This window comes from Diadema antillarum, unplaced genomic scaffold (assembly GCF_040938485.1).
Source record: "Diadema antillarum isolate AM-2024a unplaced genomic scaffold, OU_Dant_1.0 seq00002183_RagTag, whole genome shotgun sequence".
NCBI lineage: Eukaryota > Metazoa > Echinodermata > Echinoidea > Diadematoida > Diadematidae > Diadema > Diadema antillarum.
This window is the reverse complement of record NW_027272820.1, coordinates 300,277-324,814: the sequence shown is the minus strand read 5'-3', so window position 1 is coordinate 324,814 and position 24,538 is coordinate 300,277. Positions and strand designations below refer to the sequence as shown.

Sequence of the window (24,538 nt, the reverse complement as noted above, 5' to 3'; positions counted from 1 at the left end):
GATCCCAGGGAGTATAGTGCCAGATTATCTTTCAGTGATCTTTCAATAGTCTTATTGGTCTCTTTGTGAACGTTCGTCAATCTTCAAGGTCCCGGAGAGATCTGTGAGAAATTTACTTGAAAATTACTTTGTGGTCTTTCGGTGGTCTTTCAAGGTTTTCTTTCTCTCTCTCTCTCTCTCTCTCTCTCCAGCCATTCTACGGAGACACTATTTTTGTCTGGTCTTGGAGACCAATGAGGGATCTTTCTAAGTTTGGGTCCCTCGGTGGTCTCTCACGGGTCTCCGTTACGTGGAATGGGGGACTAGGCAATTGCGAATACAGTTCTCACAAGAGGGCGTCCTCATCAGTTTCACCTCAGTGATCCGAATATTTTCTACTATAGTCATGTCCAACACTCATGGTGTACTTCAGCCAAATTTATTAACTTTGAGCTCGTTTATCAGCCAAATTTATTAACTTTGAGCTCGTGTAACTTCACACCTGTTTCACAGTGTCATGGAGACTAGGGATCGACTATCAGAGACTGAATTCACAACTATAGTTCAGTTATTCAGTAGAGCTTTACATTACTGAGTACATGTATTTTGTTAACAAGGAATCAAATTCAATATATCAGTTCTTTAAGTCTTTGTATATAGTTGGGTATCACCTTTGTTTTTCGTATGGTTTACATGGTACCAGAGCTAGTCTTTCAACAAACGTTCCAATTTGGCCGATTCACGTCACGCGATGGTGCATACTAGTAACTACAGCTCTGATAACTATTAGTGTCCCTGTAACTATGGTGCAAGAGCGCCCTCACCCTCACCCTTTCTCCACAGTGCGTGTAAAATTAGACACACACGCACACACACACAAAAGAAGAAGAAGAAGAAGAAGAAGAAGAAGAAGAAGAAGAAGAAGAAGGAAAAAAAAGTCTGTCCGGAGTTCTCTGTTTTGTTTTGTTTTTGTTTTATCTTTGTTTGTTTGTTTGTTTTCTTTAAACGGCCCTCCACGGAGGTGATTTCGTGAAGCCAGACGCAGTCTCCGCGTAATATATTTCCGACGAAAAGATAAAGACCGATCTCTTGGTCGAGTATTATAGGCCCTACTGATTTTTTGCCATTTTACACTCGCGAACAAGATTGGTAGTGAGCAGAAATGCTATAGGCCTCGGCCTTACTTAATGCCACTCGGTCTAATCTCCACTTCGTCTGACAAAGCATGTCTGAAAGTATTTATTTCATCCCAGCCGTAATACCTCTCCAGATCCTCGACCCTAGCCCTAATCCAAACTACTAACCTTGTGACCCTACACGTTCATCCTCGACCATTAGGTCCCAACCTCTATACTAGTTCTTCTATTACAGTGGAATGGGGGAAAGACCAAAATACATGAAGACCAAATGGCAAAAGCCATTAGCTACTTTATACGTCAGAGACTCGGGCGGTAGGTGTGTTTGTGTTTGTGTTCGCGTCTGAGGGTGGGAGGAGGGATAAAGATATCAAAAGTAACATTGCCAGAGGTAAATACATGAAGTTGGATTTTATATTCTTGTGACTTCATGTGACAGTTTCCCGCAAACATTTTGATTTCTGACATAATTTAGCCTTAAGCATATAATGAGGGAAGGGTGTTTTGCCGAAAGTATGCTTCTTGTGTGCAATAGCTTATGGGATGATCAGCTCGAGAGAATCAGGTTTTTTTGTTTGTTTGCTTGTTTTGTTTTTTAGTGAATGAAAAAACAAACAAACAAAGGATCCTATGAAGTATATATTAGCAGTTGGTATTTTGAACAAAGTTTAACATCTGCCACGAAAAAATTTTGAATATTGTGTGTAAATCAGGCTCACTGGTATGATGTCATACAGCACTACCAATCCGCTATGCATTTAGATTTTACTGGTATAGATACTGTAATCGCTCCATTTGCTGCGTTCACTATATAGATGCTGTCAGTAATGTATCGCGTATTGTATTCGACGCAAATGTTGCTATATGGCTATGGTGAAGACTTACATATTTACGGAGACAAATACTTTATTAGATCTGCATACCGTGTGATTCTTTGAAAATTGGCAAGCGACCACGTTATGATCGTTTGACTGGGACAGGACAGCACTTTACCTACTTCACTAACTGACTAAGATCTCAAATGCCCCTGCAATCACTTCACTCAGGAACGTACAAAATACGAAGATTATTTTTTATTATTATTTCACCAAAGGAAATCCATAAAAAGATATATACTTATCTATTAAAGTCCACAAACCGTGATATAAAGAATTATTTGTTTGTTTGTTTTGTTTTGTTTTATTTCGTTTTATTGATTGATTGATTTATATTTTTAAAGTTAACGGCACCGTTTCAAATTTATCATCGCATTTGATTGGTCATAATAGTTGCAACTAAAAACAATGTATGCATCGTATCACTGTCCATATTCCTTCAACATAGGTATAGTTGCCCTTTTATATTCCTTGTCATGTAATGAATATAGGAAACTTAATTCACTTGTGCAACATTTAATTGTTATCGACCGTACTGTATAGCGCGACTGGAAAGGGACAGTTTTTTAAGTCGTTATTCAAACACGGACAGGAGAAGAAGTAAATGCACACCTATTCCGCAGTTCGCTGAAATATTCGTTTTATTTACGATTTATGATTTTCATGCGATTGGCATTCCGATGAATATCTCATCATTGATCCTCTATCGAATCATAACATGACACAAGACAGTCATATAGATGAAATCATGAATGATTAGACGCAATGTCAGTTGTCTTAATGTTGACCATCACTATTTTTTAGCCTTTGCCAGTTCTTCACTCAGTCGGTGAAAATAAGTTCAACTGGCACAAAATTGTAGGATAATTCCTTCATAAATCGCTGATACTTTATCTTCACCTTCCACCCACATGAATTCCATGCCAGCCCTCACACTCAACCTCAACAGCGAATAAGCGTGATAATGGAAGCAATTCTGGGCCGATATCACTTTTTGTGTTACCATGGTTTCCCTACGGAATTTGGGGTTAATAGAGTTGCTTCCTTATTGTCAAGGGACCAACAATAACTTGAAGCAATTGCTTCAGCCCTTGCCTATTGCCAATGGCAAAACCTCTGTAAAATTTCCGCGCACTCGCCTCTTGCAGAAACTTTCCATCTATGTCGTTTATGTCATTATTTTAACCACTTCATGTGAGCATGATGTTAAAGACATTTCCTACATGCCTCCAAGCCCGAATAATTATGAATCAATCAAAATATAGATAGACTGATTGATACCTCGTAACTTACAATGATGAAATGCTCGCATTCAATACCTTATAATCAAACCAATGCTCGCTCAGTCTGTTTTGTAAAGCATGAGGGTGCTAAGAAACAACAATAATGCGTATATACGCGTATATTGTAAGGCAAATTTCGCTCGTTATTTCTGAGGACGGAAATGGTACCTATCTATATGTCCCACAATTGCAATTTTTATTTAACTATCATAGTCTTCAAATAGCCTTTCCTTTTCTTGAGCGCATAGGAACAAAGTACACTTTGTTATGCGCTACATAAGCGATATTGATTAGTCTCATCGTTATCTTTATAGCAATATGGGAAGGGAAAAAATATCCACAAATGATGGTTATCCCCAAATTTTTCATAACATCTTGTCTTTTGTGTGATTTGATTTATGTGCGTGTGTTTCTTGTTTTAGTGGCTCCGCCACGAAGTGGTGCCGGAGGCATTATGTTTTCCGGTTGTCCGTCCGTCTGTCCTTCTGTCCGTAATCAATTTTGTGGACAGCGTAACTAAGAAACGGTTTGAGGTATCCTAATGACACTTGGCATGTATATATGAGTGGGCAAAGTTGTGCCTATCAACTTTAAGGTGCACATGCTCAAGGTCAAAGGTCAAAAGGTCAAGGTCAATTCCCCCATATCCATGCCATGCCTGAAGGTATTTTCCTGAAACTTAGTGTATATGTGTACTACCAAATAAAGATTCTCTAGAGAGAGTTTCGAGTTATGAGGTCAAAGGTCAAAGGTCAAGTCAAAATGTTGAAATATCACGTTTTTCTCCGAATTTCACGTTTTTCTCCTTATCTCGCAAATGATTCAAGGTATCTCCCTGGAACTTAGTACATGTATATATGCATGTATTGACTGGCAGTGATTGTCTAGGGAATTTTGGAATCATGGGCCAAAGGTCATGGGTCAAAGGTCATGGGTCAAATGCAAGGTCAACTCTTCAAAATGTCACTACTTCTCTCATATTTATGCAATGCCTGCAGGATTTTTCTTGAAACTTAATATATACATGTATTACCCAATAGAGATTCTGTGGGAGTTTCTTGACAAAAGGACAAAGGTCAAAACATCACAGGTCAAGTGAAAGTGCTAAATTTCACTTCTTCCTTCATATCTCGAAAGTGACTCAAGGTATCATCATGGAACGTCGTATAATACATACTATGCATGTTCTACCGGACAGTGGTTCTCCTGGGAATTTTAGGGTCATAGGGTCATAAGGTCAAAGGTCAAGGGTCAAAGGCCAGGTTTGAATGCTAATGTTTTACCATTTGATACTGAAATTACACCTTTTCTCTATACCTTGAAAATTACTCAATGCATAAACTTGTAAAAGGGTCAAAAGTCAAGTAAAAAATCTCAAATCCCCAACATGCACTCTTAGACAATTTAGCCATTCATCCAATTAAACCTAGTTCAAGGAAAGTGAACATTCAGCACATTTGTGACAAATATGTCACATTAAATATTTTGCCAATTAAGTGAAACTGTCATCACACAATTGTCAAGACAGTGTTCTATAGACCTATTATTAGGAGAACCATGCATTATGGCGGAGGCATACCAGTCGCCATAGCGACATTTCTATAGTTTTATCTATAGTCAAGAAAATTTGCCCTGTGCAGTCATTCTTTTTCTTTAAGTGAAGCTTTACTTGGTGTTCAGATCGCCTCCTTTTAATAAATTAGATTTAATCATAATCAAGAAATGTCCTGATTCGATCGAAACGGGATCGAGACCAGGCAATCTAAATTTTACATGTTTTCACGAAGCAGTTGTAATGGTAATAACCCATTGTGCAGATCAGAGCAGACAATGACTGCGGGATGAGCCTATATCGACCTGTCACACATAAATTTCTCTGATATCCCCCTTTTTAAAGAAACTACAAAAGTATGGATTTTATATTTCTGATCAAATTATTGTAGAGATGCAAAACCTGGGTATTGGAGAATTGTATATAGGTAGGAAGAGTTGTCACTGTCACTACCATCGACAGAGATATTACCAGAGGAGCACTCCGAGAGAGCAGACCTCCGCCAAGCAACCATGATTACAATATCGCCATTTCGGAGGCAGTATATTCAATATAAACATGGAGGTATATAGGGACATCTACACAATGCATTTAGTGAATATCTGATCATCCATTTTTTAGTTATTGGGAGATTGATATCATTTTATATGTCCTTTATTACCTTTGACCTTATGATCCCATATCAAAATAATTATGTTTTTCTTCATTAGGAACCCACTCTGCAAGTTGTGTGAAAATCCGATCATCCTTTCTTGAGTTATTGGGAGATTAAACTTATTTTATGTCCTTTATGACCCATATGACATTCGACCTTTCATGACCTCCTAATTCAATCTTTTCTTTTTCACCTCATCATGAAAGCATCCTACAACCTCCACCGGTTTCACCAACTGGCTAAGGTTATACTGATTGGGTATTTTCATGTGTGATCAAATCAGTGGGAGAATGATATTGGACATTTTCACTTGCGTATTGTTTGCAACCGATATCTGCGTTTTGTGAAAACAGTACGTCTGATTCTATGAAATTTTTGCCATTCTGTAACTTTTTAATCCGATTTCATTAAAATTTCACGGGTTTGTTCGTCCTTTTTTTTTTACTCTATCTGCGAAGTCTTCTAGATGATGGATTAGAATTCCGCTTTCAGATCATCAATTTTAGCAAATGAACATTTTAGACAAGTCACCGCAGGTGTATCCCATCTTTTGAATACAATCGTAAGTCACACATAGATATTATCATTATTCTCTGATAATCACCTGTCATGTATCTACTAAGGGTGCTTTGCAATAGAGATAAGGAAGAAGAAGAATAATGCCCCTGAAACTAATTTTAGATGCTAACCCTTAACACGGCCACGAGGCTTTTGACCTGTTTAGAGGCAAAAGACCTTGGGTTCGAATCCTGCCCTGGGCATGTGCATACTAGTAATCCTTAGACATGACGTTTTGCCCACAAGAGAAAATGCTATTTTTATTTCGTTGAATCAAAGAATGGAATCGATTGCCTGGAATCTGAAAGACATGTCACCAGATTTAAGTTGGATGTATAATTGTCATTCAATGAGACTGGTTTTAGTCGTAGATTCATCACTTATAATATATGCTTTGTGTACATGGGTTGTTTATTTTTTGTGAGTGAAAGTTCAAACACGAATGATCTTGCGTATAGGGATGGTCATCGTGCGTTTGGGGTGGTGTATATAGGGATTGTGGTTTGTAGCATTTAAACCTAAATGCCGATGTTATATTTTCGATGTTATTTTGTGTTCTCTAATTACATGTATATATTTCACGTTGTTTTGTATGATATAGTTATACTGTATGTTTCTCTGTGTGCCATAATATATCATGTAACTGTTTTTAAGATGCACGGACCGTGAAAAACAAAACAGTCTTTGGTTGAAGCAAGTGCCAGTGTGGAAATGAAATAAATAAATGATGAATCGACTGAGATACTGATACCCCGCAACAAAGGGTAGCTACTACAGGGCCTTCTCAATTGAAAGTGCTTGCACTTAGCAAACTAACCCATTGAGTAAACTATAATGAAAGGGAAATTAAAAGGAACAACTGCTGTCGGAAAACCCGGTTAGAGAAAGACCAGGATAACTAAACATACATTGTATACACCTAATAGTATCAAAGGACAGAAGGAATTGATGATGACTTGAATGTGTATGTATGTTTTTAAAGAATGTTATTTTCAACTGTTTTATTTATTCTCGACAAAAGGGGAAAGACCACATTATGATAAAGAGTGTAATGTTATCCCGAACAGTTTTACAGACACCAATTAGTTGTCTGTACTGTACTGTCTTGTCTACTGTAAGTGTATTAAGACGGTTTACCCGTACTGCAATCATTATGACATTGTCATTGCACAAACGTATGATTACGATTAAGAATTATCATATACGGTCTTGTGTATTGATTGTGCAAATTGACACATGGGGGGGGGGTAGACAGAAAGCAAAACACGATAGACGCTGTTTGTCGCAATCTCATTACACATCCGCTGTTACTATTTTTGATCTATTATTGTCTAGATTCACCTATCACACTCAGACAGTGCAATGCAGAATGGCTAATAGTTATGTTTGTTTACCTTTATTCTGTGAATAATGATCGTCTACAATGACTGCCCACGCAGTCTGTCCGCTTTGATTCTCGCTGACATTATGGGTCACTTCTGGTCATACGCCTCCACACTATAGCAAGTAACTAATTCCAACAAAAGGCAGGCTGGCTTTGAATCAATATCACTTGAAAGGGCAGGGTGCCCGAGTTGTTGTGTGTTCTTCAAATAAATTGTTGTTATTGACAACATATTGAGCATTTCTGGAGTTATGTACTATTATCAATTGTATGTTATAATATTTCAAAATCCAATTTGAGGCGGACGTTGCTCTCTACTTTTCCTTTTAATCAAGCGTTCGACCTGTCATGGCCTTCATCAGGATAGAACACATTATAAAATAATTGTTGTCTGTTAGTATGCGTTTGTGTAATGTGTGCACACATTACACAAACGCATACTACAGACAACAATTATATTATAATGTGTTCTATCCTGATGAAGGCCATGACAGGTCGAACGCTTGATTAAAAGGAAAAGTCCCATGGGACGGCCATACTCGGTATTTCTCCTATTGGGGCATTGCAGGGTTTACCCCCCCCCCCCCCCCATTTTTATGCCTCCGCCATGAAGTGTCGTCGGAGCATTATGTTTTCGGGTTGTCCGTTCTTCCGTCCGTCTGTCTGTCCGTAATCAATTTTGTGGACAGCGTAACTATAAAAAAAAAAAATCCAAACAACAACAACAACAAACGTCTGAGGTATCCTAATGAATCTTGACATGTATATCAACTTATGGTTGCATAATTTTGCTCAAGGTCAAGGTCAAATGCTCAAAATTCTACTATTTCCCCCATACCTGAAGGTATTTTTTAGAAACTTAGTTTATACATGTATTACCCGATAACGATTCGCTAGAGGAAATTTTGGGCCATGAGGACAAAGGTCAAAGTTCAAAGTTCATGTGAAAGTGCAAAAATTTCACTTATTTCTCTATATCTCAGAAATGGTTCAAGGTTTCTTCATGGAACTCCCTTACATAGTATGCATGAATGTACTGCCTGACAGTGATTCTCTTGGGAATTTAGGGGTCATTAGGGCCAAAGATCAAGGTCAATTCCTCGAAATTCAATTATTTCCCCCTTATACAATGCCTGAAGGTATGCTCTGAAAACCTATGTATTACCCAATAGAGATGCTCTGTGAAAATTTTGACCAAAGGGTCAAAGCTCAAAAGGTCAAAGGTCAAGCAAAATGCTAACTTTCACTTCTTCCGCCATATATCTTGGAAGTGGCTCAAGGTATTGGGTCATGAAACTTAGTACATATCTATGCATTTACTGCCTGACAGTGATTCCATGGGTCAGGCTAAAATGCTGAAATTTTACTATACAATGCTGAAATTATACTTTTCTACATATTACCTTGGGGATTACCCAATGTAAAACTATTATCAGCCATTGCTCCAGTTAAACCTATACTGCAAGGAAAGTGAACAAGCAACACATTTTTGACAAACATGTCATTTTAAATATTTGCCAATTATAGTATGAAACTGTCGTCACACATTGTCAAGACGAACCATAGACTTTTTGGGAGAACCTTGCATTATGGCGGAGGCATACCAGTCGCCATAGTGACACTTCTAGTTTCATTTTATTTTATTTCATTTCATGTCATTTTTAGACTGAAGACGCGTGTGTGTGCGTACGCGTGTGCGTGTATGGGGGGGGGGGGGTGACCATAGCCATAATGTATAGGGTATGCCTTCAAAACCCCTTTGTGCAAATGCTGATTATGGTGCAGATAAACTTTCTGAAGGTAGTTACAGTTATAGACAAAAAAAAGAAAAACAAAACAAAACCGCACACACACACACACACACACACACACACACACACACACACAAAATAACACGACAAAATTGTTGATGAAACAGGCCTTCACCGTGCGAGTCCTGTACCTATAGTATCAGTACCATTGCTTATCAACATATATACACAAAGTCACTTTTTTAAACCATTCGCGGAGCGCGATAACTGAGGTCTCAAATAAGGAAAACGCTTTAAAATAGCGATAGAGTATACATTGTATTCTTTCTTCCTGGTCTTGAGAGAACCTCCTCCTTCTTCTTCTTCTTCTTTTCTTTCCGTTTTTTTTTTCTTTTACAGCAGAGAGATATCTTACGCTTATTCATCTATCTGAAATCTGTGTGTCTTACAGATAATCACAATCTGATATGGGCACACACAGTCGCAGTTCTACTTTAACCCCTATAATATCACACAGATTGTTATTTGGCAATTCTTTATAGACGGTAATCGCAAAGATAAAATACACACGATATTGTATGAAGACTTAGTGATGTGGTGTTACCTGCGTTTACTCTACATGATTGTGTAAATGACAAACTGTCTTTCAAAGCAGACCAGGTATTAAGACGCTAGCCAGTCAGAGCTGGTTGACATCTCAATCTAGGCGATTAGTTATACACTGCTTGTCATGATGCTTAGATAATGTCGACTGATCCACGCATCGACTACTCTCAAAACCAGACGACGTTTGTCGATCGATTTCAGGTGTAGACAGGATGTGCTATCCTACGTTGAACTCGAATTAAACTGTGATCGATAACCATGCTATAGCTTACAAATAGTTTAGGTACTAGATCGACCGATTGTTAATCCATCGAAGAATGACATTGTATAACAGGTAAATTGATTTTTATCTATCGGAAAATGGGTGGTAGTAAATAGCCGTGTACTTTGTCAGTCGCACGGACTCGGAGGTGAGAAGAGAATGGTTTCACCTGGGACGAGGCTCACGATGCACTTTGTTCATGCGTCTGCACGCATGTGGTGCATGTTTGAACTCATAAATTCTATATATCAAATAATAAATTTTAAACTTTCATATATTAATTGTACAAGTCATTCGTATGCACATTAAGATCAAAGTACAGACCAGGTGCAATGGTACAGACCAGGTGCAAAGTTGTTTTATGTGCTCGATGTGGATATACAGGTGCAAGACTATCAGGGCGAGATCACACCACACTAATAACATTTGTGTATATTCAGTCAAGATTTTTATTTGCAAACAAACGGAAGCCTCATCATTACCTCCTGGTATGTTTGTGTGTGACCCTGACCATATCAATGTTCTACGAAAACAATGAAAGACTATTCTAACTCATCAAAACGTTTCTAGGTTTTTAATAATTTTTGTTAGAATCAAATGGAAGTGCTACTGCGAGTGATTCACTTCATCAGAGGCATTTTGAACATGGAGTATAGAATTAAGGGCACGCACAGAATATTGTTCAATTCCAGCGGTTTGTGTGCGGGATGTTAAGCCTCTCCAAGATATTCAAAGCTCCGAGTTTTGGAGATTCTGTCTTTTACCTACACAAGCATAACATACAGAACAGATGTGTACATAATAGATATCATTATGCTCACTGATGAACACATACGCCATCAACACAACAATCATGTAAAATGGCAGATATAGCTATCGAGTAAAAGATTACCGTGTTATCATATCCATTTAAAAATAATTGGTTCCATTTCCTGCTGTGCAGAGCCATGCATGCAGCGTCCCTCGCTTCGTTGCTAATTTTCTTACCTCTTCTCGATTGTCTATTTCCATTACCAACCGGGGCCTGTCAATTCTTTCTCTTCGAAAATTCAAATATAATTCATCAATAATATCTAATTGTTTATAAGTTGAACGTTTTTTCAATACCCTGTATTTCAATGTCTACCTTAATTGTTACATGAACAGATTGCCAATCTAAATTCTGCTGGGGTATAACAAAGCATTGACAGCACAATATCCAGAGATGACTGACTTTTTCTCAATCAAAAACGAATATGCATAGGTCTCAACCTCAGAGTGGCAAATTTCTATAATATATGGCATGTACGGTCGGTCATCACGTAACATTCTACCTTTCCACAACTGAACCGGGAGGGCTCTACTGGTATTATACTGCGATCTAAATCATGTTACACTTTTGATCTCAAAATACTCCCAGCTCGCAAACAACTCTATCCTGGCAAATCGCGTCATCCATGAAGACAAGTTTCCTGGTAGACATTTTTGATCATGCATGTATACTCCACACAAATTCTAAATATTTGAAGGTGAATTTTTAGCCCTTTTTGAAAACTATGATTTAGCATTAGTTTCTGTAATACTGTCCCGTAGGTACGTCACCAACCATTGTAGTCTTCTCATCCGGCGATGGCGGCGGCACATAAACTATAAAAATTGATAACTTTTTAGTAGATTGTCCGATTTTCCTCAAAATTTACTTATGTGTTCTAGGAATACTGCCGTATTCCTTCAACCCACATGATAATATATTGTTATTTAGGCTCAAACGTCTGTATTTTCACTGTAAAAACATCGGTGTTAGATTTAACACCACGGGTGTTAAATCTAACACCGATCAAACTTCAATAAAGGACCACACCCACAGGTGTTGAAAATGCACTGTGATGGTGTTGAAAAGTGTTCACCTGACACTTCGTGGTGTTAATTTGACACTGTACCTGGTGTTATTTTGACACTGTACTGGTGTTAATTCAAAAATGACACCACATGGTGTTGATTTGATATTTGTTGGTGTTAATATCAGTGGTTTAATACCCGTCCAGCTTCAATAAGAGACCACACCAGCTGGTGTTACTTTTGTGTAGATTTATTTTCACATTTTTTCAAAAATCTGGTATTTTAATGTAAAATTCTTGATCGTCTTGTTTAAATTAAAAATCAACAAGAAGTGCAGTTACTAAGAAACTCTTCAAAAAACAGTTTAAAATTTGGAAATGACACCCGGAGGTGTTAATTTATACCATAAATGAGCACCGAAAATGTAACACCAGCTCGGTGTTCACTATTTAACACTGGACTTTTTGCAGTGTTCTTTTCGCTGTGGCTTACCCACATAGTCTTTTTTTTTCTTTCTACTCTTTCTGCTACTTTCTATTAGGCTAATGCCTATCATGATTTGAGATGATAACAGGATATGAATATATTTTGGGATTTGTATGATTAAAAATGCTTTATGGAAGTGCAGGAATTGGGATGTGAGCGGGTACCCTGGTACTGCATGGGAGGGGGGCTGGGTAAGAGGGCAGGTATATAGGGAGGGTATTTTTGTTTTTGGGAAGCTATATACGTGTAAGTCTATGTACTTAAAGGGATGGTACAGTATTGGTGGAGATGAGAATTGGCCTATTAACTTTTTGCAAGATACCAAGAAAACATTTATGATATTGTACAGAACATACCATTTTAAGAGGAATTCAAAGTTTATTTGATGAAAATCGGGTTTGGAATGACTGAAACATCCAAAAACATAGTAAAACAAAGCGATTGTAATAAAGTGTGGGTCCCACACTTTATTAGAATTACTCTTTTAGGGATATCTCAGCCATTTCAAAACCAATTTTTATCAAATAAATGTTGAATTCCTCATAACGTCGGCCTCATGCCAGAAGGGCCTTAACACCATAAACTTTGTACACTGTTAGGGCCCTTCTGGCATGAGGCCGACGATGCTAGTTACATGCTCTTTCATATTTCATAAGATGTTTCTCATTATCCCACCAAAAAATGTTAGAAACCTGAAATTAGGTCTCAACCAAAACTGTACAATCCCTTTAATGTAAGCTGTAGGTCTTATGTATTTCGGGTCACGCACTGATTTATCTTTCTTTTTTTTTTTTTAGTTGATCAAACATTGCTGATTGTGGACTACATTGTGTGTATACATTCAAGATGATTTTTTTGTCGTGTGAAATTGTAGAAATCAAATAAAGACTTGTGAAAAAAAGTGTGTGTGTGTTTGTGAGAGGGCGTGTACGTTCATGTGCGCATTTGTGCTTACAAATTACTATCTGATGAGTGTAGTCCGTGTGTATTCGATTATTATATGCGAGTGTAGGCCTATTACATAATGATATACTGCAGGGGCGGATCCAGGAATTCTGTAAAGGGGGGGGGGGCGTGACTAATATTTCTGATGCCACTTCCGGGTTTCATTTCATTGTTTTTCTTTTTATTTTCTTTTGTTTTTTTACGAAAAATAAAGGGGGGGGGCGTGCGCCGGTTGCGCCCCCCCCCCCCCCCCCCCCCTGGATCCACCACTGTACTACGCGTGATATACTACTAGTAATATATCATATTTTGTGAGGCCCATGAGGGTACTCAGTGGATAACCTATATGATGCATCACAACAGACACGGAACCCCTAGCTCCTTGCATTCCCTTGCTCTTTTCATCCATCAGGATTCCACCTCTGAGACGGATCACTTTATGAATCTTATCAAACTTGTCTTGCACTGGCAGTGTTTGCACACTGATCTAGCCTCTGCTCTCTGCTGCATTTAGTCGTTACCATTTACAGAAGACTGAAGTGGAAGCAAGTCACAATAATGCCGTACTGTGGAGGAGAGGTCATTTGTTTACTCCCGATATTGTTCAGACTAGTTTATTATTTACGTAGGGGTGATATCGTGTGTCCACCTTAAATTGTATTTTTTTGTCGTGAAAAAAAACAATTAATCAACATGCAAAGTCGCACAATATATGTTGTATAATGGCAATGCTGTAACATACGTCGGGGATCTTTGGTCTTGGCGAAGGCAGCATTAGTTCAAAAGATAATATAATAAAACGACAAACCCCTTTTAAATAGGATAGTCCTAAGTTTGTTCGTGAATTTGGTGACTGGGGCGTTCGTTCTAGATAACAGGCGTTATATGTGTCACATGTGCGCTCCGCCGTGTACACCAGCAGCCCCAGTTGCGAATACCTGAGGCAGATAAACCAGGTACTGCCCTACTCCACTTCGGGGTAAGAGGAGGTCGTGTCGGTGTATCGGCGCGCCGTGTACCCTTGCCTGCTGCTCTGCTGAGGCCGAGGGAGTGTGGTCATCCAACCTAGCCTGTCTGGGTGTCGTGTCGACTCTGCTCTGATGTCTGATGACAACCTCTTTTATGTATTGCTTTACTTCTGCGATACATTAAGTAGTCAGGTTTTGTACAACAGTTGCACTGCAAGTTGAAACACATCACCTAACTCTTTACAGGTTAAACACTGACAGCAGTCGAGTCCTTACTTGATTTGAACAACTTTGGTGTTCGTAGTCGTTTATTTCATTGTTAAGTTATAACGTTAGCATTTCACTGAATTCCTGGCTCATTCATCGAGAAAGAGTGCCAGTCTGCCATTACACAGTGTGCTCGATCTGATGCTACCAATGTCAAAAACATTTTGAAGTAACTGAGCTGAGGCAACAGGTTCCCATCGGCATTGTACCATCAAGTTGCAAGCAAGCTCGTGGCCAAGCGGAGCTGAGCAGAAATGGCTTCAAATGTGTACTCGTCACACTCCACTTCCATGGCGATCGGTTGCAGCCTTGCCTTTCTGCTGATTCTACAATCCGTCCTTGCTGCTACAGTTGTGGTAAATATCTTCTTTAGTTTCTTTTGATGTGACTTGTTAGGTGATCTGTGAAAGCTCACGGATCACCTTCTGTTTCTGTACGAATTCCTTCCGTCTTTCTTTCTTTCTGTACAAAATCTTGTGCAGAGCGTAGCTTTATAAGCTCAAGCTCTCAGCTCTTGAAATCTTTTGTAGGTCTAGGCCTATTTACCTGTATGTCTCATGAGCTCAGGATGCTAAAATTTTTCTTTTTATGTGATTGCTTGATTATGACTTGATTATGACATTATTTTCTAAAATCACGATATGCCTCTTGACTGACAAGTATGTCTAATTCCGCGAAAAACTTCTCATTTATAATAATGACATCAGAGACTCCAACTCTCCCGGGAGATCTCCCGCCGAAAGTCCATTTTTGCTAAATCTCCTGTTCTCCCGCTTGAGATTTAATTTCTCCCACCCTGGCTCTGTGTCTCCCGCTTGAAATTATTTCTAACTTAATCATGGTATGTTGAAAAATAAAGCCTTATAGCACGGAGAGAGCATCTAGAATCCTAGAACTTCGCACTTATGCGCACATCAAGTTAGAGTCTCCCGCTCGCTAGGGATTTCAGGCGGGAGAATCTCCAGATCAGAAGGTGCTTGGGGTTGGAGTCTCTGTGACATTTGCTTGGTCAGTTTTTCACTACAGAAGCGAAAAACTGACCCAGCAAATGTCATTATTGTAAATGAGAAGTTTTTCGCGGTATTAGACATACTTGTCGGTCAAGATGCCTCCGGCTCCAGCTCCATTTCTAAACAGTATTTTCCAATGAAAAGCGATCTGTGTTCTGTGATGATCTATTGTATGATAATCTATATTCTTCTTTAAGAAAATTGCCCTGTAGCGCTGTGCATATTTGCACGTCAAAATTGTAAAATGCACCAGTCGAGCTTGGAATAATTTTGCATATTTATGTTTCAGACTATTTCAAGCATTTTCATGAGTATTCGAGGATCCGAAAGGCAAAAATGAATTTTTCTGCTTGGAATTGATTTCTAATTTTATTTAGCATATTTTAGCCAAAGTTCAAGTCTATCTCACATCTGTCTATCTGGCTTGATATGACATCATACATACACTATGTGCACTTGCATTAAAGGGCCTGTCAAAATTGATTTTGTGTGTGCCTCAATGGCGACATACAGTATGTATGTGCTGAAAAAATGCATTAATTTTATGAAATTCATTGTAGCTCGTTTAGAATGGGAAATGATCCCCAAATTTTTTACATACTCTGAAAGCTGATGAGTGGTAGATGTCAGCTAATGGGTTTTGAGGCTTACAAAATGATATAAAGCTGTCAAATTTCTGCATGAAATGAAAAATATGAAATTTCACATTGATGTCAGCAGATTCAATTTCATAAGCGTATCTCTCTTATCCTTCACCACTTTGTACCCAAATTTCAGTATGCGTATGTTGTATTTATCAAATTACATTGTATTTGTATATATTAAATTATCTATCAAAATTTTAATAAGGCCTACTATTATTCGATTGTATTATTACATCATCTTGAAAAAAAAAAGTAATTGTTCAAGTTACAATGTACCTGTGTATAACATTCGGCCATTTTACGTGTTATCTCTATTGCAGTCCACTTTTTCTCAAAATGCCAATTGACATGACTCTCTTTATCTGTTTATTGCACACAGAGACGTCACAGGGCCCCGTTTTGCAAAGGTTTGTGATAAATCGCAAGATGCACACTATTTGCATTGAAACTGCGATTAATTGCAAACTTTTGTGAAATGGGGCCCAGGTGATATTATATATATACACGTGCATGAGGCTGAATGCACTATAACAATATAAGCACTGACAAATTCTGAATTTTCCCCGAAGGCCAGTTATATTCAATGAGGCCGCAGGCCGAATTGAATATAATTGCCTGAGGGCAAATTCAGAATTTGGAGGTGCTTGGTACTTGTTATAGTGCAATAAGATGTCATGCACTATGTGATATATAAAATAGCATACATACCCAGGCAAGATAAGCCTAGATCATTTCTAACAGTTACACGTGTCTACACAAGCAATAATACCAGTTTCTTTGAACCTGTGTAGACAAAATCCTGAAGATCCAAATTCATCTATAGAGTCTAGGGTCTACGTCAGTACGTGGTTATATCTAACGTTTTCTAGGCCCTACGATAGGTTACATTGTAGGTCTAGGGCCCCTGGCCTAACGTTTTTATACTAGATCTACGTACACTGTACTGTACGTCACTTACGAGCGACAGAGCTAGTTAACACTTGACCCTACAACAATAGGTCTACCATGGATCTAACAGTAACACTAACAGTAACACGTTAGACGCCCTACTTACTGCACTGTGGGTCCAGGACCAGGACTAGATGATGTTTTGTAGGATTAGGGATCTACTGGATTTAAACACAAGGCTCGTGCCAGGCCCCATTGCTGCACATGCGGATTCCGAGAATGTGTTGTGAATGTCGTAGTAAAGTTCATAGCGTAGCGTGATCAAAGAGCGCTTAGCGTATACTGTACACACCACACGCTGCCCATTTCCACAGCGCACTTCCGCGTAGAATGTACGGAGAAAGCGGCACAAATCTTGGGTTGACTTGCTCAGTAATATCCGTCGGATTGATTCCTTTTTCAGAACAGTAGGAGTCCAAAATTCGTAGGGCGTATTTGATGGCATCCTTTGTGTCCTTATTGTCTAAGATACCGTTTATATAGATCAGTCTCTCTAAAAGTAGCGAACCTGTTCATTTCAGCTTCCATGTTTAAATCTACCGCTGAAAGTCTAGTCCCACACAGATAAGTTGCTGGCATAGCCAGCCTGCGAGAATTGGGAATAACGATAATATCGAGCAAAGCATATCGCGGTTGTGGCGCAATCGCGTTGATAAGGTGCGGGATTCAAGTACTCGATGATTAAAATGAGGGAGCAAAAACCGATATCAAATCGATAGTGGGTTATCGTTGGCAATCGTTATATTTTGCGTGCACTATAACTTTTGTCATGCACTGCCGGCCTGTATCATAAGTATGTATGCTATTTTATATAACTCTTTAACTTGACTGGTTGCTGATGGGACTAGAATAAAATGATCTGTGCAGTATAGTGTAACATTAGCTTACCAAGTCTATCACTGTAATGTAATACTTATTAAACAGTCCCGTGGGAGTTATATTTCTTCTTGTAGTGTAATATCTAACAGTCCCTAGGGAGTTACATTTCTTCTTCGAGACAATATTTTCCCTCTGCACAGCATTGGGGGGGGGGGGGGGAGGGGTGGGTGGGAATAACTGCGACCAGCCCACAGTATAACTGTGTGAAGGAGCACTCCGGGGTTACGGCGGGAATAACTCCTTTGGGGATGTCAAGTCTTAGGCTGGGTTTATCAAATGCACGAGAGAAAATCACATTTCAACACGTGTTTCAAATGGTGCTTAATGAGGATATGGTTTGAAATGCGATTCTCAGGATGTCATGTTTATCTAACCATCATACGGTCGTGATTAGAGTGTTGTTGTTGCGCAGCTGCTTTGGGCCGATTGACCTGGGAAGCAAAGGTCAACCGCGTACCACCAGTCATGCCTTCATCATTCACACACTAATAATTGGCAGAAAACACAAATGGCGCACACACCCTTTTCTTCGCAACCGGAAACAGCTGGGAGTTGACCTTAATCCAACGCGTTTCTAAGTGGCATTATGTTTATCTAATCGCAGAAAGGCAATCGGGGTCTCAAACGCATTTCAAAACGCCCTTTGAATGGCATTTCATTTCAGTGTTTTAAACACGTTTAAAAAACAGGTAATGTGCATTTATCTAACTCTGAAAATGCCTCAAACGCGTCTAGGATCGTGACGATGCCTCTGAAAATTTTTAGAAAAATGCCCCCTTATACTACCGAACACTTCTAAAAAGGCAGTATCTGTATAGTGATACCTTTTAAACAAGGCAACCATTTTGAAGGGCAAATTCTCCTCTAAAATTAATAAGATTCCATGACAGTAAAACTTCATGATCCTTGTGGAACTTGCTTGACCTGTTATAAACAGGGTATGAGTGGAAAAATTATTTGATTCATCTTTAACGTATTAAAAGTTCTAAAATGAATACATTGAAGAGTTATTATTAGAATCATTATTAATGTTATATATTGAAGATTATGTTGAAGAAAAATTATAAATTTAGTTACCTCCACATTCTAGCAAAATGGTTAAGTTTTACTGTCTGCACCTTTCAAGTTTTCCATTGACCAATCCAGAGACTCCAACCCCAAGCACCTTCTGATCTGGAGATTCTCCCGTCTGAAACCCCTAGCAAATGGGAGACTCCAACTTGCGCACATCGTGAGTGCGAAGTTCCTTGCTTCCGGGGGTCCAGGGCCCGCTTAAGGGCCCTGGAAGCCTTAGGGTTCCAGACGCTCTCTCGTGCTATCTAAGGCTTATTTGTCAACAGACGATGACACTAAGTAAGAAATCATTTGAAGCGGGAGACACAGAGCCAGGGCGGGGAAATTAATTTATCTCAAGCGGGAGAACGGGAGATTTTGCAAAAATGGGCTTTTGGTGGGAGATCTCCCGTCGAAAGCGGGAGAGTTGGAGTCTCTGCCAATCGGGTGAGTGGATGGTTCGTAGCAAACTGGTCATGCCATCATGCACAATACATTTTGTATGTATGATACATCGTGTACTACACACAAAGATCTACATATCCAATCTGTGTGGTTGACACTATCTGTAGTGCCTGTTGACTGGTCTAAATTCAAAACTCCTACTTTTCAGTGCAATTTTGAGTATTTTCATAATCATTTCAAATTGTAAAGAGATTTACAATCATATTTTCAGAAAACATTAGTAGAACATTGTTCTTTCATGTCACAAAGTTAATTTTCGGGGTTTAGATGATACCTGTACGTGTATTATACATATATGTGCCTAGGCACCTAGCTTAACTTATTCGTCAGCACTTTAGTAATGTGAAGTTATCAAGCCCACTCGGGAATGGCAATATGTCTTAGTCCAACAGGAAGGCTATGGTGGCACAAAAGGGATTAGGGGATTAGGTAATCTCTATTCATTGACACTTAGTTTCCAGACATCTGCGCCAATCTGCCGAAGAAAGCACTCCAGAGTGTGTGACAATCGGCGAACAAAGAACACTAAAGATTAATCGGGAGCCCTGCATATAAGTCAGAAAAAAGTTTGTCTCTTGCCCTTTCCTGAGGGGCCACTGCACCCACTTGTAGCATTGAAATGATATTTACTACTTAGAACCACCAAGGAGGTGTTCGATACCTCCTTGGAACCACTTAACATTTGCAATTTTGGCATGTGGTCTTCAAGGTCCTCATGGTATTTCCCTCGGAAGATGAGCTCCCCAGATAAACCACCTAGAAAACATGGAGATAATCAAATGTGCATGCTGTCTTCCAGCATGGGGACAATTGTCATAGAATTGTTTTGCCCATTTGCAGGGCTTGACACCAAGATTTTTTTTTTCTCTGGTGGTCTGTTCGGGACACCAAAATCTTTGTATTTGAAATTTCTGTGGCGTGAGAGAGAAATCCCCAAATTAAAGAATCTTTTCAAATCTTCTTTTTTAAAATTGTGAACTATAACTCTGAAAAAGCCAACCCAAGTTATTGTCTCATTTTTGTTGAGGCCACTGGAGGTGTGGGGAGACTAAGGGATCACCTGCGGCGTCTGTCCGTCCGTCGTCCGTCTGTCCGCCTTCGCTGTCTGTCCGCCTTCGCCGTCTGTCCGTCCGTCCGTTGTCCGGCCATCCGTCCGTCCGTCCGTAACGCTACAAAAACTTCAATAACTCTTTACTCTGGGCTTCAATTGCAATCAAACTTCGAGAGAAGAGGGGTCATACAAAGTTTCACATTTTATTATATATGAAGGTCACCTCAAGGTCAAAGCTCACAGGCAGGGGTCAACGAACTTTTAGAGCCCAATGTAAAGTTTTTATGGTGCGTTTCTATTATGGGTCATAACTTTTGATCCATAACTCCATTTGTGACTAAACTTGGATGGTAGATGTCCCTTGGGAGTGGATGATCACCACAAGGTCAAAGGTCACAGGCAGGGGTCAACGAACTTTTAGAGCCCAATGTTAAGTTTTTATTTCGTGTTTCTATTATGAGTGATAACTCTTGATCCATAAATCCATTTATGACTAAACTTAAATGGTAGATGTCCTTTGGGGAGTGGATGATCACCACAAGGTCAAAGGTCACGAGCAGTTGTCAACGTACTTTTAGAGCCCAATGTTAAGTTTTTATGGCGTGTTTCTATTATGGGTCATAACTTTTGATCCATAACTCCATTTGTGACTAAACTTGGATGGTAGATGTCGCGTGGGGAGTGGATGATCACCACAAGGTCAAAGGTGACAAGCAGGGGTCAACAAACTTTCAGAGCCCAATGTTAAGTTTTTATGGCACGTTTCTATTATGGGTCATAACTTTTGATCCATAACTCCATTTGTGACTAAACTTGGATGGTAGCTGTCCCTTGGGGAGTGGATGATCACCACAAGGACAAAGGTCACAAGCAAGGGTCAACAAACTTTTAGAGCCCAATGTTAAGTTTTTATGACGCGTTTCTGTTATGGGTCATAGGTTTTGATCCATAACTCCATTTGTGACTAAACTTGGATGGTAGATGTCCCATGGGGAGTGGATGGTCACCACAAGGTCAAAGGTGACAGGCAGGGGTCAACAAACTTTAAGGGCCCAATGGTAAGTTTTTATGGCACGTTTCTTTTTTGCCATAAATTTTTACCCTTTTATATCTCTTTTTATCTGTTATATCTCTTTTTTTTATCTCTTATATCCCATTCGCGTACAATTTCTTGTACGCGAATGGGCGAGACACATTATGGCACTTGCCTTGTGTTTTACACAGCTACTGAATGCTTGCTCTTCTTCATCAATCTGTGTGCAGAATGCCAAATTGTGGTCCTCAGATGATATATATTTGCTGATATTGACATCATGATTTTGTGTGTGTGCAAAATGAATCTTAACAACAACATCAAAAATCTGCCTCACCGGGTGCAAAGTCAGGCCATTGTGATTTCTGCTCTAAGGAGACAAACCAGGATGTTACTGCTCTATAGATGCTATTCCTGTTAGTGTTAATCAAGATCAGAATATTGAGAGTGGTGGACAATCACCAAGTTGTTTGTTTGTTGTTGTTTTTTCCTCTACAGGCTCTAGATTTTGAAAGATATTGATACATTTGGTGATTAATAAAACATTGTATTTATCCCCTGATGTGGAAGGACATGCCCTGGTTCTGTGTTACTGTATATGAATGTGCAATGTGAGGAGACAGGGCCGTGAGACTGGCAGGTTGTGAAGCATCCTGATCACTTGGCCAATGAGACTGCTGGGCAAGCCTCATACTGTTTTACCCTGACTGGGTCATTCTACCTTGCAAAGTTTGCCACCAAAATCATAGTGGAAGCATAAGTCTCTTTGACTCGCTTTCTTGCTGCTCCAACAATGAAGCCAAGACTTGGCATGCTGTATTCAGAGTATGAAGTTATCGCTCTGAGGTAGGTTTTGTGCAGTGAGAATCATACGTGCTGTTTTCTCTTGCCTGCTGTTGCATTTCATCATTGAGAGCCATCAATTCATTCATCCAGAAGCAGTGATACCATGTTACATTGAAGCCTGATACCACATAATTCTTTGGCTATTCTATACCTTCATCATACAATACTTGTAAACGTGTGCATTTTATTGTTGACAAGTCAAACATGAGCTGCAGAGTCAGAGCATCACATGTGGCCACTGTGAACATGGTAGAACTATGCTGAAGCTGCTACAACTGCTTCATCCTCTTTTTGCCCTCCTGGTCCCCACTGCCCTTGGTTGGCATGTTGGAGGGACAGTACTACTCTGGACCTGGAGCTGTTCCCTTGGAAGACAAGATCATATGGTGGGGCATTTCATGCAAGTGGAGATGTCGAGGAGGTGTCTCAGAGACATCTCCGAGACCTGCTGGAAACATGGGGGAAAAAATAAAAATAATAAAGTGTTGGATTTGCTCGCAAGTCCCCAGAGGCCCAGCTAGTCGCCAGAAGACTTCACAGAGGCATCTTCACGACAAGTTGAGACTTAAAGGGGATGGCTAGTAACTGATTTGTGGGAATCAGTGGGAATGCTGATGGATGATTGTTCCAATCATTGTGGGATTCATTTAAGAGTACATTATTATATCTGTTGTGTGAAAATTATTTGCTTCAGAATGGTTTCATATTCAAGTAATGTGCAATTTAATGTTTCCAGGTTAGCATGCCTGTACAGTGACGGGGTGATCGTTAACGATGCTCATGACATTCATTCATGGGACACATATCTAAAGGCCACCGCACACTACACGATCAGACTGGTCTTAAAGTCTTAAGCCAAGCTGAGTCTTAAGACCAGTCGTACGACCGGACACCGCACACTATACGACCCGACTGTAAAGCGCGCGCAGTGCGCACTGCGTGCCCTTGCATTTTACTGCACTGTGAATGGCTGAAAGCCTACGACCAGTCATAGAAATTCAACATGTCAAATCTTTACGACTGGTGCTAAGACCCAGTCGTACGACTGGAAACTGGCAAGACTGTGACGTCACACTTCTAGTCTTAAGGTCTTAAGACCGGTGAATCGGGGCAAAATCGTGTAGTGTGCGGCAGGCTTAAGGGTCACTGAGAATGAGAGACAGTGAAGAGGAGGGAAGGGAGAGACAAAGGTGACAACATTGACATGGCAATTAAGGTGTCCTCAATGTCTCAGTGTATATTTCCTGTAAACAGTTTGAATGATTAGTGCATTTACAGTCAGTTATTATCAGGCATGAGATTTCTCCGCGGATCCGCGGATTTCCGCGGATTTTGAAATTCTGGGGAGAAAATACACAGTCGGGAAAATTTCCGTGATTTTCCTCTTTTTCTTCCTTTTTTTTTTTTTTGCAGCCACCATATCTCGCCGTGTGTGAATGGTGATGAGTGCATTTGTCAAGCGGGCAGCTGTGCGATGTTGCATGTTTCATGCGTGGAATGGATGTGAAACGTGCGTGTCGATCAACTTGTAGCGCAGCTACTACTCGAGTATACTGTAGCTTGCAGTGTGGTGTGATATGATGCACACGTGTGTGAGGCTGTAACTGCGTATTACGTGTATCATTACTATCAAGGAGCTTCGGCATGCATGCTGCCGCAGCATTCAGCGCGATGCGTTGACCGAAAGATCGGTCTGTATCTGTCCGTACCGTCGGGAATGTTCCGCGGAGACTGCGTCTGGCTTCACAGATCTCCTCCGTATACGGCCACGGAGGACAGCGTTATGGCAAAATATAAAAGAGTCCTCCGGACAGACGGATCTTTCTGTCTACGCGATGCGCTGCTTTCGTATCCCGCTGATTACGTTGGCGTGACCTACATTTGTCATCGTGATTTTGTGGACTGGTGAGAATATTTCTTTCTTCAACGAGAAAATGAAGACCCTCGATAAGGATGACCCTCGTGTAGCGGATATTGACACAGATGTCTCCAATACAGTAACTGCGACCAGCCCCAACGTGCAGCGCAGCGTGCAGCGCATCATAGCGGCGCGGTCTCCGGGGCTACCAATACAGAACCAGTTT

General features: G+C 39.9%; 1 protein-coding gene across 1 annotated transcript in view; it reads left to right on the top strand.

Annotated features, from left to right (window-relative positions):
- Window positions 1–14,217: 14,217 nt before the first annotated feature.
- LOC139714171 (basement membrane-specific heparan sulfate proteoglycan core protein-like) overlaps window positions 14,218–24,538 on the top strand; it is a 174,236-nt gene continuing 163,915 nt past the window's right edge. The window contains exon 1 of the mRNA XM_071625889.1: window positions 14,218–14,881. Within this exon, the coding sequence (XP_071481990.1) occupies window positions 14,780–14,881 (102 nt within the window). The 5' untranslated portion in view covers window positions 14,218–14,779. The remainder of the gene's footprint in view (window positions 14,882–24,538) is intronic.